The sequence below is a fragment of the Tachyglossus aculeatus genome, chromosome X1 (genome assembly GCF_015852505.1).
Source record: "Tachyglossus aculeatus isolate mTacAcu1 chromosome X1, mTacAcu1.pri, whole genome shotgun sequence".
Taxonomy (NCBI): domain Eukaryota; kingdom Metazoa; phylum Chordata; class Mammalia; order Monotremata; family Tachyglossidae; genus Tachyglossus; species Tachyglossus aculeatus.
Genome location: NC_052101.1, coordinates 68969157 through 68987454, shown reverse-complemented (window position 1 = coordinate 68987454; position 18298 = coordinate 68969157). Strand labels below are relative to the sequence as shown.

Genomic DNA, 18298 nt, shown 5'->3' with positions numbered 1-18298 from the left:
TATTTGTTGAAGAATGTTATTTATCTATTAATTCAGTAGTATCCTCATCCAAATGGAAAATCTATAATTCTCAGCAGTTACAATCAAGCTCTTTGGCTGTGGAGTTTAATTATATCTCCAAAAGTAGACTACTTTTTTTGACAAGATGACGTAGTAATGCAGCTATCTCCAAGGTGACAGAAAAGCTTAATAGAAAAACACAAAAAAGAGGCCATAGGTCCATCCATCATGACAGTTAAACAAAAAGCTTGGAGAAATCCTTTCTTTTTCCCTGACATCTATTCTAATGGTTCAAATTCCCCATTGGTCTTAGTCATACTCTTCCACGTGTTTAGAATCTCTCTGTCAACAGTGTCATTGCCAAAAACAAAGCACAGTTATACAATTTAAACATAGAAGTGATATTTATGGAGCACATACTGAGTACAAAGCACTGTATTAAGTACTGGGGAGAGTACGCCAAAAGTGTCATGTATTTGTACATCTTCTATCTTGAATTTGTCCCACAGCCTCTGTTGTATTTGGAGTTTACTTTCAATCCATAACTAAGGAATTAATGAAGCTCTGTAAATAGTGACTTGTCAAATATTGAAATAAACCAATTATTAAAAGGCCATAGATTTTAAGAAATTGTTCCTCATTGGATTGAATATTTGTTCATAGACAACTTTTTATTTCAATGACCAAAGAGAGGCACTTCTCCTACTCTAAGAATATTTGATGTTAATAGGCGAAGTTTTTCACCAATCCACTCTACTAATAACATTAGTGTTCAGTAACTAAAACCAGTCATTAAATATTGAGTGATTTAATGTGTTTCTTTTCCATTTGAATTCAATCAATAGAAAAACATTACTGAAAGTTTTTGTCTTATTATCTGGAGAAATGAAAACATTCCGTAACTCAAACAATGGATGTATGCTCCTTTAGGAAACAAGTATCTCTTGTTCTATTAAAATATAATGAGAAAAGACTAATCTACCATTATGTGGTGAAACTAAATGGGCTCTTGGGAATAGTCAATAGACAATTATTAAGAAAGATCATTTTCTTCAAAGAAGAGGAAATACAATTGTCTCCTAGTTACTAAAATGCTGAAATAAAGTGAAAGTATTGTAAAATGTTCTCCCAAATGGTTTTATAGGCTTTCTATTAAGAATCTAATTAAAATTTTGAATTAAAATGAAGGATTAAAGGTTGTGCTACAAAACATATTATTTATATTTTTTAATCAATCAAATGAGCACAAAATAGAAGGGATTTAGTTGGCCAAAGTGCTGATGAGGTTGGTGGAGGCAACTGCATAACCAATGCAATTAGAGGCATTTTGCATGAAAGAAACTGTCCATCCAGTTTCCTAATTGTGCCACTTGTTCTTTAATAATAATAATGTTGGTGTTTGTTAATCACTTTCTATGTGCTAAACACTATGGTAGATACAATACTACCAGTTCACACAGTTCCTGTTTTGAATGGGGCTCACAGTCTTAAGAGGGAGGGAGAAAAGGTATTCAATCCCATTTTAATCAATCAATCAATCATGTTTATTGAGTACTCACTATGTGCAGAGCACTGTACTAAATATTTGGAAGAGTACAACATAATAGGGTTGAAAGACATGTTCCATGCCCACATTGAGCTCATGGTCTAGAGAGGGAGAACAGAGAACACTAGGCTCTAAGCTCTTTGAGGTCCAGGAATGTATCTACCAACTCTGTTGGATTATGCTCTCCCAAGTGCTTAGTAGAGAGCTCTGCACACATTAAGTATTCAAAAAATACCATTGATTGATTGATAGACACGAAGGCAAGGAGAGGTTAACTGACTTGCCCAAGGTCGCACAACAGGCAAATGGAGGAGACAGGATTAGAACAGAGATCTCCTGATGCCCAGTCCTATGCTTTTTCCACTAGGTAATGCTACTTCTCTAAAACAGAACACCTTGACAGTGGAAACTTAAAATATTTTAAATGATCAATTTCCATGACAGTACAAACAATTCTGGATCCACATGAAATGGTAAAACATTTTTAAACTAAAAATATCATTCTTTACTGGAACCTTCTACTCTACTGTGGGATCTAAGAGATCAGATGGCAATAGGATGAGGACAACGTATATAATATGATACAACATTAATTTACCAACCATTCAGAGGCATGCAATTAGGAATCCCCAAATCAGTAATCTGATTCTTTCAATTGTTCCAGATGATGGTTCTGTTAAGAGAATTCCAGGAATGCCATGTCTCAAATCTATATGAGGAGTTAAAAAATAGGCAAGTATATATGGAATTAGATTAAAAGGAACTTCTTCAATTGGTTATCAGAGAAACAGTGTCAATTCTGAGTGACATGATGATGATGGTATTTGTTAAGTGCTTACTATGTGAAAAGCACTGTTCTAAGTGCTGGGGGGATACAAGGTGATGAGGTTGCCCACGTAAGGCTCACAGTCTTAATCCCCATTTTACAGATGAGGTAGCTGAGGCTCAGAGAAGTTAAGTGACTTGCCCAATGTCACACAGCAGACATGTGGTGGAGCCAGGATTCAAACCCATGACCTCTGACTCCAAATCCCGTGCTCTTTCCACTGAGCCATGCTGCTTCTTGTGTTGCTGTACTCTTATTTTATACCAATACACCCAGTTCTTCTATAATTCAAGGGATGTGTTTTTATGAAACTTAAAGAAATGGAAAACTCACCCTGTAGGGCTCACCCTTTCCAGTGCAACATGTTTGCACACAAGCAGTTTATTTGGCTAGTGAGGGAGCTAACCCCAAGCAAGCTAGGGTTGTTGAAAGAAACTTCCCTTACTGCATTGGAAATACGTGTTATTTCAGAACTGAGTGTTTTTAACCATTAAATATACAGAAAGATTGAAGATGATTCTTAAATTTCAATAGAAAGATATACTGAACGTTTAACTGAACAGGAGATGGGCAAACATGAGTTAAAACCTTGGATTTCTACGGCACACATAAAAATATTTTACCTTGCTCATTACAAAGGAATTTAAAATAAAAGGAAATACCTTAGTGAATTATTGTCATAGAAGTTCTAATTATGTTCTTTCATAAATGTAAGTTGCTTGGAAGCAATGTTAACATAGGAGCTCAAAATAATTTAAACAGATACCACCTTTAGAGGTGGCTGCTAAATTCTTTGAAAATTCAAAATGAGACTGAAGCCAGCATGATGAAATACTTGCTAAAAAGTCATATCTAAACCAAAACTGTGGAATTGAACAAGGCCTACAATAACATAATTGTGGTCCTTTTTCTTTTCAACAGACTTTATAGCTTGGATTTTTTAAATAATAATAATAATAATAATGTTGGTATTTGTTAAGTGCTTACTATGTGACAAGCACTGTTCTAAGTGCTGGGGGGATACAAGGTCATCGAGGTTGTCCCACGTGGGGCTCACAGTCTTAATCCCCATTTTACAGATGAGGGAACTGAGGCCCAGAGAAGTGAAGTGACTTGCCCAAAGTCACACAGCTGACAAGTGGCGGAGTCGGGATTAGAACCCATGACCTCTGACTCCCAAGCCCGTGCTCTTTCTGCTGAGCTACGCTGCTTCTTGCGGTTTTGTAGAAAAAATGATCAGGGCAGCAGAGTGAAGTATGGACTGGAGTAGGGGAGAGAGGGGAGGCAGGGAGGTCAGCAAGGAGGCTGATGCTGCAATAAAGGCGGGAGAGGATGAGTGCTTTTATTAATATGGTAGCAGAGATGATGCAGAGTGGAGGGCAGATGGGGGGAAAAGGCTTCCTTCAGTCTTTCAAGAATGTAAGCTGAATAGGGGCAGGGAATGTGTCTGTTAATTCTGCTACATTGTCCTCTTCCAAGTGCCCTGTACAGTGCTCTGCACAGAGCAAGCGCTCCACAAATACCACTGATTGATTTCAAGCCGCTAAAACAATTTCATCAAAGTGTTCCCTGAGAAGAGGCTGCAGAAACACACAATGTACCAGTAGTTTCTTGGTTGGGGAGGTGGTGGCCTCTGAATAATAATAAAAATAATTGTGGGATTTATTAAGCACTTACTATGCACCAGGCACTGTGGTAAGCACAGGGCTGGGTACGAGCAAATTGGGTTGGACACAGTCCCTGTGCCACGTGGGGCTCACAGTCTTCATCCCTATTTTACAGATGAGGGAATTGAAGCCTTTCTACAAGTGTAGTCTTGGTAAAGTCAATGCATTTTAGGTAAAACAGAACCTTTTAACTTCTAATTCTTTGGCGGTAGCACTACGGAAGACCTAAGTAGTGGAATATTAAGGAAATTGTCAAGATATTGGAAAGTATCTTGGAGGTAATGTTTATTTAAATTGTGAGCCTCATGAGGGCCAGGGACTGTGTTTAATTTCCACCTGGGTATTTTCTCTCAGTGCTTAGCACAGTGATCTGCACACAGAAAGTTCTTAATAAATGCTATTACTACTACTAATGACTTTATAACAAATGTCCAGACCTGAGGGACTGATAGCGTGAACTGGGCCATCAACTGTCATCAGAAAGATCATTGTTGTTATTTCTTGTTGACAAGTTTATTCAAGTTCAAAACTTCATCCCTGAAGGGAAGAAGAGGGGGTGGCCTGTTCTCTCTGCTGGGCTCTCTGCTAATCTGGTAAGCACTAACTTTTTTATTCTAGGTGTAAACTGGCATGAACTAATGATAATAATTATGGTATTTGTTGAGTGCTTACTATGTGCCAAGCACTGTTCTAAACTGCTGGAGTAAGTACAGGTTAATCAGATTGGATACAGTCCCTGATGCACATGGGCCTTGCAGTCTAAGTAGGAGGAAGAACAGGTATTGAATCTGCATTTTACAGTTGAGGAAACTGAAACTCAGAGAGGGTAAGTGACTTGCCCCAAGTCACACACCAGGCAAAGGGTGGAGCCCAGGTTAGAATCCAGGTACTCTGACTCCTAGGCCTGTGCTCTTTCCACTAGGCCACGCTGTTTTGCAACTAAAGAAAAATCCACGTTTAACCCTTCTGCTCTACCTAGGCCATCCCCTTCATTGCTTCTTTCTCCAAGTCTTCTGATTTCCAGTTTTTCTCAAGCAGTTCCTTTCACCTGAATTTCTGTCCCTTGCCTGCCTCCTGGATCAACTATTCTTCAGAGCATTTGGTGTCTTATTGGAAGTTTGGACTTATTGGATAAATTGGACTTTTTTAACTTTTACAGAGTAGGAGTGGGGAGTAATAATGATAATAATAATAATAATGGTATTTGTTAAGCACTTACTATGTGCTAAGCACTGTTCTAAGCGCTGGGGTGAGTACAAAGTAATCAGGTTGTCCCACGTGGGGCTCACAGTCCTAATCCCCATTTTACAGATGAGGTAACTGAGGCACAGAGAAGTTAAGTGGCTTGCCCAAGGTCACACAGCAGACAATTAGCAGAGCTGGGATTAGAACCCACATCCTCTGACTCCCAAGCCCATGCTCTTTCCACTAAGCCATAGTCTGCTCCTAACCCCACTCTCCAGTGAAGTTGCATAGAACACCAATTACCAGGCCTGGACTCTGAAAGCTCTACTTTGTGGCCTGATATCCTGGAAATTTGTTTAGCCTTCAGGGTAGAAGAAATCCAACCAAACTTACCTCTCCACCCTTGTCTCTTTCAATGAGCAGCTCATCTCCTCCATAAAGCTTTCTCTGAATAAGTGAAAGTCAGGTCAGGATCACCCCAGTCCCTTTCTCCCCTTGTCTGCCTTAACCTTGCCCTTATCACAAGATGAAAAACACATTCTCTAAAATGTACATGTAATTTAAATCTTTTCTTCTATGGTTTGTATATTTGACTTAGTTTAAGCTCTTGTCAGAACATCAACCCTTAATGTTTGTGGAATTGTCTGTGGCCATCGAAGACTCTGACCTTGTGCATGCAGTGAACATTAATATCCAGTATTTTTGCAGGCAATCTAAGAACAGTGATAACAGGTCCAATGGGAAATCTGTTCAAAAGAGGAAACCAAAGAAACTGTTCTTAATTTCATTAAGTTATTTCTGGGGAGAAAGCGGAAAGACATTTCAGACAATCCTTGAAAAACCAAGGGTAAGGTTTGGGACAGTACAGGTAAGTCTTTACCAAGAAATGCAGAAACGTATAAGAGTGGGCTGCCAGGTAGAGCTATTCTACATATAAAAATAGATCCTTTTTAAGCCAAGAATTTTAAACCTGCTGTTAAAACTTGCACTTGGTGTGTGTTATGGGAAACCAAGAACATGGAATTATTTACGAGAAGATCAGAAGATGGTTGTAGAGTTATGAACAGGACAGGGGAATCATTGGAAATAAAGGAAAACAATATGCTTTCATTTTAATATATTTTAATATATTCTAACATCCATTCTCACCTGATGATTTTTGTAAAAACAAATTAAATAATTGTGGCATTTGTTAAGTGCTCACTATTTGCCAAGCACTGTACTAAACGATGGGGAGGATACAAGATAATAAGGTGCCACATGGGGGTCACAGTCTGAGTAGGAGGGAGCACAGATATTAAATCCCCATTTTGCAGAGGAGGGAAGTTAAGTGATCACAGAGCAGTTAAGCGGTAGAGGCAGGATTAGAACCCAGATCCTCTGACTCCCAGGCCCCTGCTGTGTCCTATGCCTATACCGCTGCTCAATAAAAACTTCCTGCACTGAGGGGCTGTTCCAGTAATCAAAATTGTAGTATTTGTTAAGCCCATGCTATATGCCAACCATTGTGGCAAATACAAGATAATCAGATCAGATGCAGTCCCTGTCTCACATGGAGCTCATAGTCTAAGAAGGGAGAACAAATATTGAATTCTCATTTTACGGATGAGGAAACAGGCCCAGAGAAGTCAAGTGACTCACACAAGGTCACACAGCAGACAAGTGGCAGATAGATGAGAACGCAGGTGTCTTGAGTCCCAGTCCTGTGCTCTTTCCACTAGGCCATGCTGAGTTCCAAGCCCAGCCCTTAGGCAACCTTCTGTTTATTTACTGCTGTTCCTAATTTCTCATTGTCTATCCTGTTTGACCTGCCACCTAGACTGATCTCTCCCAGTGAATGATTCTGTTTCATCTTTCATTTTCTATGTCATCTGCCTAAGGAATCAGCCAGCTTCCCCTGCAGCCTGTCTGGACCTCTGCCTGTTCCATGTTAGTCTTTTCTGATTCCAGATCTCAACCCAGTAGGCTTTGGTAATATAGCAATTACTAAAATAAGAATGTGGAATGCCAATCATGTACAATGGGTGCATTCATTTGCGTATCTTTCACATACACTGAGACAGAAGGAAGATTATAAATGTCCAATTTTGACAAGTTGTTAAGTGAATTACAGAATGGAAAATGCCATTATATGGATGGGGGAACAATATCAATTTATAATAGAGAGAAAATATAGGCCTAGGAGAAAGATTTTTCCTAAAATTTCGGTTCTATAAGCAGATTCAATAAAAGTAAAAAAAATTAAATTCTGGTCCATCATAATGGTTTTACCTTTTCATAAGTCTAAAATGCCCTCTTAGAACCAAAATTTGGAGTCGCAGCATGGTATAATGGAAAGAGCATTGGCCTGGGAGCCAGGAAACCTGGGTGCTAATTCCTAGACATGCCACTTGCCTGCTCTGTGGCCTTGGACAAATCATTCAACTTCTCTGTGCCTCAGTTTCCTTATCTATAAAATGTAAATGAGCTACTTACTCTCCCTCTTAAAATGTGAGTCCAAATGAGACAGGGCCTATGTCTGCTCTGATTATTTTGTATCTATCCCAGCACATCGCACAGAGTAAACACTCAATAGACACCAACATCTTCTTTATAAATCAATGCATTGGACAAAAAAAGATCAGTTTAATGGAACTTTCCATTGGAAAGATGGTTATAAGGAAATAAAATAAAAACTTAAATGAGGGCAAAGACCATTGCTTGTGTAAAATTAAATTTTAAAATGCCTCTCATTCCATTGCTGAACCAGGGGACGGGGAGTTAGGGAGGATAGGTGGGAGAGGAAGGGAGAGGCGTGAAAGAAGAAGGGGAGGTGAAATCAGTTAATTATAGAGCATACTTTTTCTTTCTGTGCTGTGTAATGAACTGACAATGTGACTCATCCTATCAGAGCTGCTGTTGGGCCAATTGTCTCCTGTTAGCAGCTGTGTTTCCAGAAATGACACTGGGGGCAGTGGGGACAGATGGCTCATCAGCCACAGACAAAGCATAAAGAAGAAGGGCAAGAAGAAGAGGAAAGTTCATTAGAGAGAAGGAGATTATTGCCCTCTTGGATATTTAGCAGTTCTAACTACTGTGCTTGCCTAATATAATAAGCCAAACTGTGTGGCTGTGTGTGAGTAGATCTTATGAACAGGGACCCTTCAATTTTAATTGGGATCACCTTTTCGCATTTGTTTTTTTTTTCTTGAAAATATTGTGCTCAAAAACAAAGCTTGTCTCCTGGCATGCTTGGGTGCTCCAGAGCTGCGCTGAAGCAAAAATGCATGGGGCTGAAAGAAGCTCATTTTGATAAGGGGTTCTTCTGTTACCAGATTCCTGATATTGCCTACTTTCACTGATGTGGATGCTGGGAAGCAGCTGGGCCAGAGTTAAACACATCTTTGCTTCCTCATTTCCTAAATGTCCTATTCTTCACTATCTTAACCCTCTACTCATTGTTGCCCTCATATTCCTGGTTCCATCTCATTCAGCAATCTAACCCTGCTTCCTTTCCTTATGATATTCCCACTCCCATTGGGGTAGACTGGGAACTGGATATCTCATCATCACTCCACCAATGGAACCTAGGACCATTAGACTAGGCAGCAGCCTAGCATCCCTAGGTTTTTCTATTCTTCAACATCTAGGTGGCTGGTATGCCTTGCACATTAACCATTAAGATGAATAGCAGCCTTCATGGGCATTCCTTATGTGATTCAGTTAGTTAGAAAAGTAGATCCATTTGCTATATTTCCAGGGGAAATCCTTTCATGTAGTTTGCTGAAAAGGGTTATTGTTCATTGCCATTAATGATTCTACTTTCAGGCTGCACATTAAGAAAGTGAATACCCAGTAGTCTTATATTTTCACCTTGCTATGATTTTCATCAGGCTGGGTGAAAACTAAACCTTGGTCAGCTAATTTGGTTCCATCTTCCATTTGGAGAATGATTTCACAAGTAGCTTTCATTGTAAGAAAGAGGGCTATGGATCAATACTGATGCTGGTAAAAGGAAGTCATATATAAAAGGCAGATTTTGGCCTCATGAACTTAAGAGAAACTGAACAGTTGGACTGATGGAACCATCATTGGTGGTCCCATATGCTGTAATACTTAAAGACAGTGTGATACAATGGAAGAAAGGGAGTCATTTTATTTAGTGGTCTTGGGGATGCAGAAAATAGATAAGGAGGAGAGTGTTCTCAATTTTTAGAATCCACATGATGAGGTGAAAATGTTATACTTTTTTGCTGATGTTTCCAAGTGAGTGTGGTGGTTATTGAAGATACGTTGGACCCTTTGCAAGTGTACTAAGAACTGCAGACCACTAAGGCAGCATTTCAGGCCCAGGAGTGGAATAGTCCATAGTGGAATAGTGGAACGATGAATTGTTTCATCATTAGTGTGGGTCCTTTGTTCCTTCTAACTCTAAATTGGGCTTCCCAGTGAGGTGAGAAAGAGCTTATAGATGGGTAGAGTTGGGGGCGCTGGGGAGAAATAGTACGAGAAGCCCATGTTACCCCTTCTAGGGGTCTATATCTTCCTCCAGCTGCCCCCATTTAGGACCCTTTGAGATTGTGCATCAGGTTTCTGGGCCCTGGGTACACCACTCACCAGAGTTCTACCCAGGAGCAAGTGTTCCCTGAATGGGAAGTGGCAATGTTTTCAGTCAATCAATCAGTGGTATTTACTGAACATTTATTGTGTGCAGCACACGGTACTAAGCATTTGAAAGAGAGTGCGATAGATTTGGAACATGCCAAACATGCCCACGTCTCCCCCATCCTAAAAAAAACCCCTCTCTTGACCCCACCTCCCCTTCTTGATTTCGCCCTATCTCCCTCCTACCCTTCCTTTCCAAACTCGTAGAACGAGTTGTCTACAACCGCTGCCTCGAATTCCTCAACTCCAACTCTCTCCTTGAACCCCTCCAATCTGGCTTCCGTACCCTACACTCCACCGAAATTGCCCTTTCAAAGGTCGCCAATGACCTCCTTCTTGCCAAATCCAACAGCTCCTACTCTAACTTTATCCTCATCGACCTCTCAGCTGCCTTCTACACTGTGGATCACTCCCTTCTCCTCAACACGCTATCCAACCTTGGCTTCACAGACTCCGTCCTCTCCTGGTTCTCCTCTTATCTCTCCAGCTGTTCATTCTCAGTCTCCTTTGTGGGCTTCTCCTCTCCCTCCCATCTCCTTACTGTAGAGGTTCCTCAAGGGTCAGTTCTTGGTCCCCTTCTGTTCTCTATCTACACTCACTCCCTTTGTGAACTCACTTGCTCCCATGGCTTCAACCATCATCTCTATGCTGATGACACCCAAATCTACATCTCCGCCCCTGCTCTCTCTCCCCTCCCTCCAGACTCGTATCTCCTCCTGCCTTCAGGACATCTCCATCTGGATGTCTGCCTGCCATCTAAAACTCAATATGTCCAAGACTGAACTCCTTAGTCTTCCCTCCCAAACCCTGTCCTCTCCCTGATTTTCCCATCACTGTAGACGGTACTACCATCCTTCCCATCTCACAAGCCCGCAACTTTGGTCATCCTCGACTCTGCTCTCTCGTTCACCCCACACATCCCATCCGTCACCAAAACCTGCTGGTCTCACCTCCACAACATCGCCAAGATCCACCCTTTCCTCTCCATCCAAACTGCTACCTTGCTGGTTCAATCACTCATCCTATCCCGACTGGATTACTGCATCAGCCTCCTCTCTGATCTCCCATCCTCCTGTCTCTTCCCACTTCAGTCTATACTTCACTCTTCTGCCTGTATTATCTTTGTACAGAAACGCTCTGGGCATGTCACTCCCCTCCTCAAAAATCTCCAGTGGTTGCCTGTCAACCTACGCATCAAGCAAAAACTCCTCACTCTTGGCTTCAAGGCTCTCCATCAACTTGCCCCCCTCCTACCTCACCTCCCTTCTCTCCTTCTACAGCCCAGCCCACACCCTCTGCTCCTCTGCCACTAAGCTCCTCACTGTGCCTCGTTCTCGCCTGTCCCACCATTGACCCTTGGCCCACGTCCTTCCCCTGGCCTGGAATGCCCTCCCTCCACAAATCTGCCAAGCTAGCTCTCTTCCTCCCTTCAAAGCCCTACTGAGAGCTCACCTCCTCCAGGAGGCCTTCCCAGACTGAGCCCCCTTTTTCCTCACCTCCTCCCCATCCCCCTGCCCTACCTCCTTCCCCTCCCCACAGCACTTGTATATATTTGTACGGATTTATTACTCTATTTTACTTGTACATATTTACTATTCTATGTATTTTGTTAATGATGTGCATATAGCTATAATTCTATTTGTTCTGACGATTTTGACACCTGTCTACATGTTTTGTTTTGTTGTCTGCCTCCCCCTTCTAGACTGTGAGCCCATTGTTGGGTAGGGAGCGTCTCTATCTGTTGCTGACTTGTACTTCCCAAGCACTTAGTACAGTGCTGTACACACATTAAGCGCTCAATAAATACGATTGAATGAATGAATGAATGAATTTGGAAGGTACGATTCCTGACCTGGATGAATTTATAATCTGAGTCACACTGCTCCTATTAACCTAAAGTAATTGATTTGACTCCTAAAATGTTTGAAACCTATTGAACTTAAATTGATTTATCAGCTTACTTATTGTGCATGCAATATTTTACTGTGTTCAATGACCACTAAGTCCATGTGATATACATATGGATCAGATATAGGTCCTAGAGAAACTAGAGAAACTGAGGAATGGAGGTATTTTTCCCTCCGACCAATCCCAAATAAATATATTTCACTCCACTTTAAGCCGTGCCTGATGTAAATGTAAATACATACGTGTTTTACAAAAGATTTCAGTCATCTGATGTCTACTACCCTTGAGTATGAATATTATGACCTAATTAAACACAAAGTGGGAAAGGCAAGAATTCCACTGTGCCGTAGCATAACTTTCATATAAATAGTAAGATACTGATTAGGTCTATTCCCATAAATTGACCACCCACTGGATCAACAGCAGGGCTTAGTTATATTCACTGTTGGAATGATACATAACGTAAGGCCTCTCCACCCGCAGTGACGATCCCCAACACTCAGGCTCAGAGGCAGTTAGCCTCCAGTGGGTAAGTGTGCAGAACATCATTTTAGCAGAGTCAGTCCTCTGATTTGAAGACAACACTGCCAGTGATCAGGCTGCATCCATGAGTAAAAAGGTCTTTGAGAGCATGTCTCTTGCACACTTATGCATTTGTCCACAAAGATGCCATTGGACAAATTTTTTGGCCCCTTGTCATAAGGGGAGCATTTTTTAGACACCAGTGATTTTGAGGGAAAAGTTATGTTTTGCTGCCAGCAAGACCCCCACTTGAATTGTTATTGATTGAGTGAATTGTTCTGGCAGTAGTGGTAATGGTTTGCACTGAGACATTCACACTCTCTAGCCATTAACACGTAGTGGGGGGATGAGTTCCATTTGTGGCCACAGAACAGAATACCTCTGAGACTTCGACAGTGATGGACACCACTGGGCCCTCACCCATTTGGTAAGTACTTGGAAAGGGTAGAGGTGGGTATTTTCCACTTTTTTATGAAAATCAGGAGAAGAGTAAAGAATGAGAAATGAAAAACAAAACAAAGCACAATGGCAATATAAAATACACAGCTGTCTTCCACACAATTAGGCAGACTGGAAATGGAAAATGGCAGGAGCACCAGAGCAGATCAGGGGCATTTTTTAGGGATAAGTGTAGAATCACTATAGTTCTATTTCTGGACAGATTGGGAAGGCCTGATCCCAGCAATTGTCCAAGTGCAAAATCACAGCCCCTAAACATCAGCTATGGTTCCAATGAGAGAGACATTTGTGAAACACAATATATCCAGATCTTGTCTCTATGAGCGACTGTTTATCAGGGTTTCCAAGGGGCTATATGAGGCAGTATACTGGGGGCTCAGGAAGTATGCAAAAGCTGCCATCCTTTTCCTCAGAGAGTTTACAATCTATGCCCCCACCCACCTCAAGCCATTAAAATTCCATTTCATAGCCAGGAAGGACCCTCACAAACAGCAGCCTGAAATCAAAGCTCTGCTTTTCACAGTGGTACATGAACTTAGACAATGTGTGATCTGTATCTGCAAAAACTGGTATTTGTTTATTGGCCAACATCTCAAATCGTCAAAAGTCTAATGACTCCTCCATAAATATCTCCTCTAGCTTTCCATTCAGTTAGCTGTCGCCTTTCCTGAACTTCAGAAAGAAAACATAGCTAATCATCTATGATTAGTGTATTAGGCTTCTTAAATTATGTAATCTCTGACTTTTGGTCCTGCTCAGTATGGACCAACTTACAAAGAATGGCCTCCTTGCTGACTTCTATTGGTCTGAAATGATCAGCACCCTTCTCTGAGTATTTCTAAGCCAAGTGCATCACAGCTGTAGTATTGGATGAAGAACATCTAGCCTTTCTTGGGACAAGTTTTGATATGTTTTTGGTCTGGAGTTTTTGATGAGTTTCTCAGGTGGTCTGATTACACTAATTTTAGTAGGCATTGTACACTTTGCTGGATTCTAAGTCCATAATGCATGCAGAACCCAACCCACTATCAGCTAAAATTTTATTACATTTATTTGTACTTGTTTAAAATTAGATTCAATAGAATACACTGGATTGATTCAGCCCATGAATGTACTGCTTCTCACATCTTGTGAGTGGCTGAGCTGTCTCTCAGCATTGAGAATAAGAAAGAAGGGATTTTTTTTATTTCCACAAACTGTACAATTTAAAAATGATTGTTCATTTCAGAATAATGGGGTGTTCAGCGCCTTGTACTACTTCAGTTACAATAGAAATGTTTTGCCCAGTGTTGCCCCCAGTCAAATTCAAGTGTTTTTTGTCTTCACAGCTTTTTGCAATCTTTGCATTTGCAACATGTGGTGGCTATTCTGGAGGCCTGAAACTCAGTGTGGACTGTGCAAACAAATCAGAGAGTGACCTCAGCATTGACATCGCATTTGCCTATCCTTTCAGGTAAGGCAAGCTCTTTCTTGGCAACACGCATTTGAAGATATAGTTGATTTGGAGCTGGCTCCTATAGTGGCTCTTCTGTCTTGTTTTCATTGGCACAGCAATCTTGGGACCAACCTTGGAGACCTTTCATGCCCATGAAAATGCCAAAAGGAAAGAAGATAAAAGATATAGAATACCCCCAGAGATCAATCCACTCTTTCAACAAAGGGTTTGTCTACATCAGTGGAAAAATGCTCAATTATTCCTTGAAAATTTGAACTACCTAGAAAATCTGGATAATTCAGTCCAAAAAATAAAAGATTGCTGAATTATCCAGAATGATTATTTTTGCACTACAAAATTTACCACACAATGATACAATCCTTTTGCCTGTATATATGTGATTTATAAAAGACCTTCAAAATGTTTTTTTCAAAACTTTACCCCCAAAATGAATCATCTTGTCTAGGCAACTTTGAGTTGCTCTTTCTTTTAGCAAAGACAATACCAAAGGCACAGATGCTGGCTTCCAGTGGTATGGTAAAAGGTCTTCAACCAAACAGGGCCTGCATTTCTGCTTCTTACTCTTCTCCCTTTTGGATGCAAAATCAGCTCCATATCCCAATCAAAAGCAACTGGTGGAAATCTGTAGAGAACAACTACAGCAATGATTCTGTTTGGAATTGCCATGCTCCCATTCTATGAGAGAGAGCATTTCCTGCTTCAGTGGCAGTGTCATTATGTGTATAATAAAGATGCACTCTATGCCATTATGAAGCTAACAGGACCATATCAGCTTCCAAGGATTTTAAAGAACTGCTGATTCAGTTCCATTGCTCTTCATTTCGGGAATTCCAAGGAGTCACAGTTTGTTTTATGAATTTAATTTTTAAAACTATTTTATTACTCTGCCAAGTCTTGCCAATTTCTTCTGAGTATTCCTGAGATGAGCCTTGAAAATGAGATATCAGCATTTGTAAGTTATTTATTTCCAAATAGATAATTTCATCAGAATACTTTACAGAGAAATTGTCTGGTAAAATACTTGCCTTTTGAATTATGAAAAAGTTATTTTTCCCTAAAACATATAGAAAGTTAATACAATTAAACTTGGTAGCTTTCTTGAACATTAATGTTTTCATCGGCTTTTGAAGACTTATTTTATTGAATACCAAAGAAGATGATAAAATCTACTGCCTGATGATACTTTTGAACAAAAGCAATGAATTCAAAATAATAGATAAAAAGATGCTATCGAATATGCTTTTAGCAAACCCTTCAGGACAAACAATAGCATTCATTTAGAAAACTTTATAGTGAGACATTTCCATGCAAATTATTTCCAAAGGAAGTACTGATGTGGAAAGCCTATGTCTTGATCCACATGGGGGAAAAATGTCCCAAATAATGAAAGTTACTCTTCACTAGAACAAATATGGATTCAGTAAATAAAATATTTAACTCTAAGCAGCTCATCATGTAGTAAGCTAAATTCGATTTAATGTTAACTGGTGTTCTGCTGTTCAAGAGAGTGTGTATATAAATGTGTATATACATATATACATATATGGACAATTATATGTATATATGAACATTGCAGAAGCACACATCTGTGTATACATATATGTGAATGCATACGTGTAATCGTCCTTCATATTTGAAGATGACACCATGGCTAGTGAAGCTTACTTATGGGTAAGAGTGTGGTTGAAAAGTTTGATGTGGAACTTCCACTCCCAACTACACAATATACCCTGAAAGATTGTCCCTGGTTTCACTGAGGTGCTTGACACTTTGCAGCACCTGGACTCTTTTTTGCTTTTATCTCTTATACTCATGGTCCTTTTGAAGCTTCTGCTCTAAAAAAAGTACTTCCTTCCTCAAAGGATATGTTGGCCTTCTTCATTCAGTTTTCTACTTCGTTTTCTACCACTGCATCAGTAGACATTCTGTTCCCCAGGTAACAGAATTCATGACAATATTCAGTTCTGTGTTGCCAATGAGGACTATTTCCTGGAGGATCAAAAATATATTCTTGCACCAGAGTCCAGGGCCACTGTTCCGTCTTCCAACATGACTGACCAAGTAGAATAAACCAAACAGGATTGAACCTCCAACTAAGCACTGCTTTGTCCTATTGATGACAGGAAATGGATCAAACAGGGGATTCCCAACTCCAAAACTTTCAGTAAACCATCTCACAGAGCAATCGCAGAATCTTGATGAATTTCTCAGGGCAGCCACACATTTACTAAGGAATTTCTAGATCCTGATCTACTAATAGGGTGAAATGATTTATTAAGGTCTATGAGAACTGTCTAGAGCTCCTCATACTAGTGCTCCCTGTCTGTAAGCAATGTGCTGCAAATATCACCTCTTCTATGCATTGCTGTGCATCTGAAGCTACACTTTGATTCCAGGAGCACGTGGTTTAATATATTCTATAATGGCCTCTGGCTAAGACCTTGTCAGAAATGGAGAGTAGTGAAGGCTGGGAGAATTACCACAGTGTGATTTTTCAGCCTCCTTCTTGAAGATGGTGACAGTGGTGGCATCTTTCAAATCCTGTTGCATTTCCTCTGGGTCCATAGGGGAGAAAAAACTTGTCCAAGTGTTTAGGCAATGTGTCTCCATCATGCTCACAGATCTTAGCAGATATGCCATTGGGTCCAGAGACTTTGCCTTTTTACATAGCTCTGACTGTGACAGTGACTCCTCCAATAGTTGGAATGAGTGCTATGCCTTTGAGAACAGGTTGGAACATTTATAAGATTACTCTTTAATAGTAGAGGTGTGTTCAAGAGGCTATTGGAGTGCCGATGCCTTCTCCATCATATTACCTCCTCATCTATGATGAGGATGGTCCTGCTCCACTCTTCGGAGGTGCTGCGAAAGTGTTGACAGCTTTGATTTGGTGTCCACTTGAATAGCCTTGGATCTCTTTAACATTGGTGTTTCACCACTTGTTATATATGACTTTAACTTGATTTGACTGTTTAACTTAAATTTCCATAAGCATCTCTTTGATCAGGGAGATAGTGTTGAAAAGAGCATGGATCCAGAAGTCAGAAGAACTGAATTCTAATTCTCAGTTCTGCCACTGGCCTACTGTGGGACGTTGGACTTGTCACTTAACCTCTCTTTAGTTTCCTCATATGTAAAATGAGGAACATAACAGGAAGGTTTTGAGCACAAGATTAGATGACTACTGCAAAAGCACTTTCAAAAAATTTTTAAGTGCTATACTAATTTGAGGTATGTTATTTTGTCCAAGGTCATCAGACACTGCAAGGTGTGCTGACATTTTGCTTTGTTCTGCTGTAAATATTTATTTTGTTTCTTAATCCTTTTCATCAAACTAGTATTTTGACATTGACTAGCCATGTCTTGCATTTTGATGGGCATTGATTAAGCGCCTACTGTGTGTAAAGCACCATACTAAGCTCTTAGAAGAATATAATTAGTATACATGATCCCTGCCTCAAGGAGCTTAGCAGCTGAGACAGACAAATAAATTACACAGTGGAGGAAGTAATAGGGTAGATAAGATAAGTAGGTAAGTGCTAGGGGAACTCTGAGTACTTAAGGGCTTAGATGTTGCAAAAGAGCTGAAATGGTCTTTAGGGAGCATAAACTGGGGAGATTAGAGATTAATCAGGGAAGGCTTCCTGGAGGAGATGAGATTTCAGAAGGACTTTGAATATGGGTAGAATTGTGATTTGTCAGGTATGAAGTGGAAATTCCAGGCAGGAGTAGACTGTGAACAAAAAGTTGATGGCAGGAGAGAAACACTATGGCCTAGTGGATGGAGCAAGGACCTGAGAGTTAGAAGACCTGAGTTCTAATTCTCCTCTGCCAGTTGTCTGCTGTGTGACCTTGGGCAAATTACTTAACTTCTCTGTGCCTCAGTTCTCCTGTCCTCTTTCCTACTTAGACTGTCCATGTGGGACAGGGACTGTGTAAAACCTAATTAACCTGTATCTACCTAGCTCTTAGAACGGTGTTTGACTGTTCAAACAGAGCACCCCTACCTCTAACACTTTCAGCATACCATCTCATGGAGCAATCACAGAATCTTGATAAACTTCTCAGACCAGCCACACACATAC

The 18298-nt window shown here is 40.4% G+C and overlaps 1 protein-coding gene across 2 annotated transcripts in view; it reads left to right on the top strand.

Moving 5' to 3' along the window:
• SYNPR (synaptoporin) overlaps positions 1-18298 on the top strand; it is a 320964-nt gene that overhangs the window by 172480 nt on the left and 130186 nt on the right. For both annotated transcript variants that reach the window (XM_038772931.1, XM_038772933.1), the window contains exon 3: positions 14086-14210. In XM_038772931.1, coding sequence (XP_038628859.1) covers positions 14086-14210 — 125 coding nt within the window. The remainder of the gene's footprint in view (positions 1-14085; positions 14211-18298) is intronic.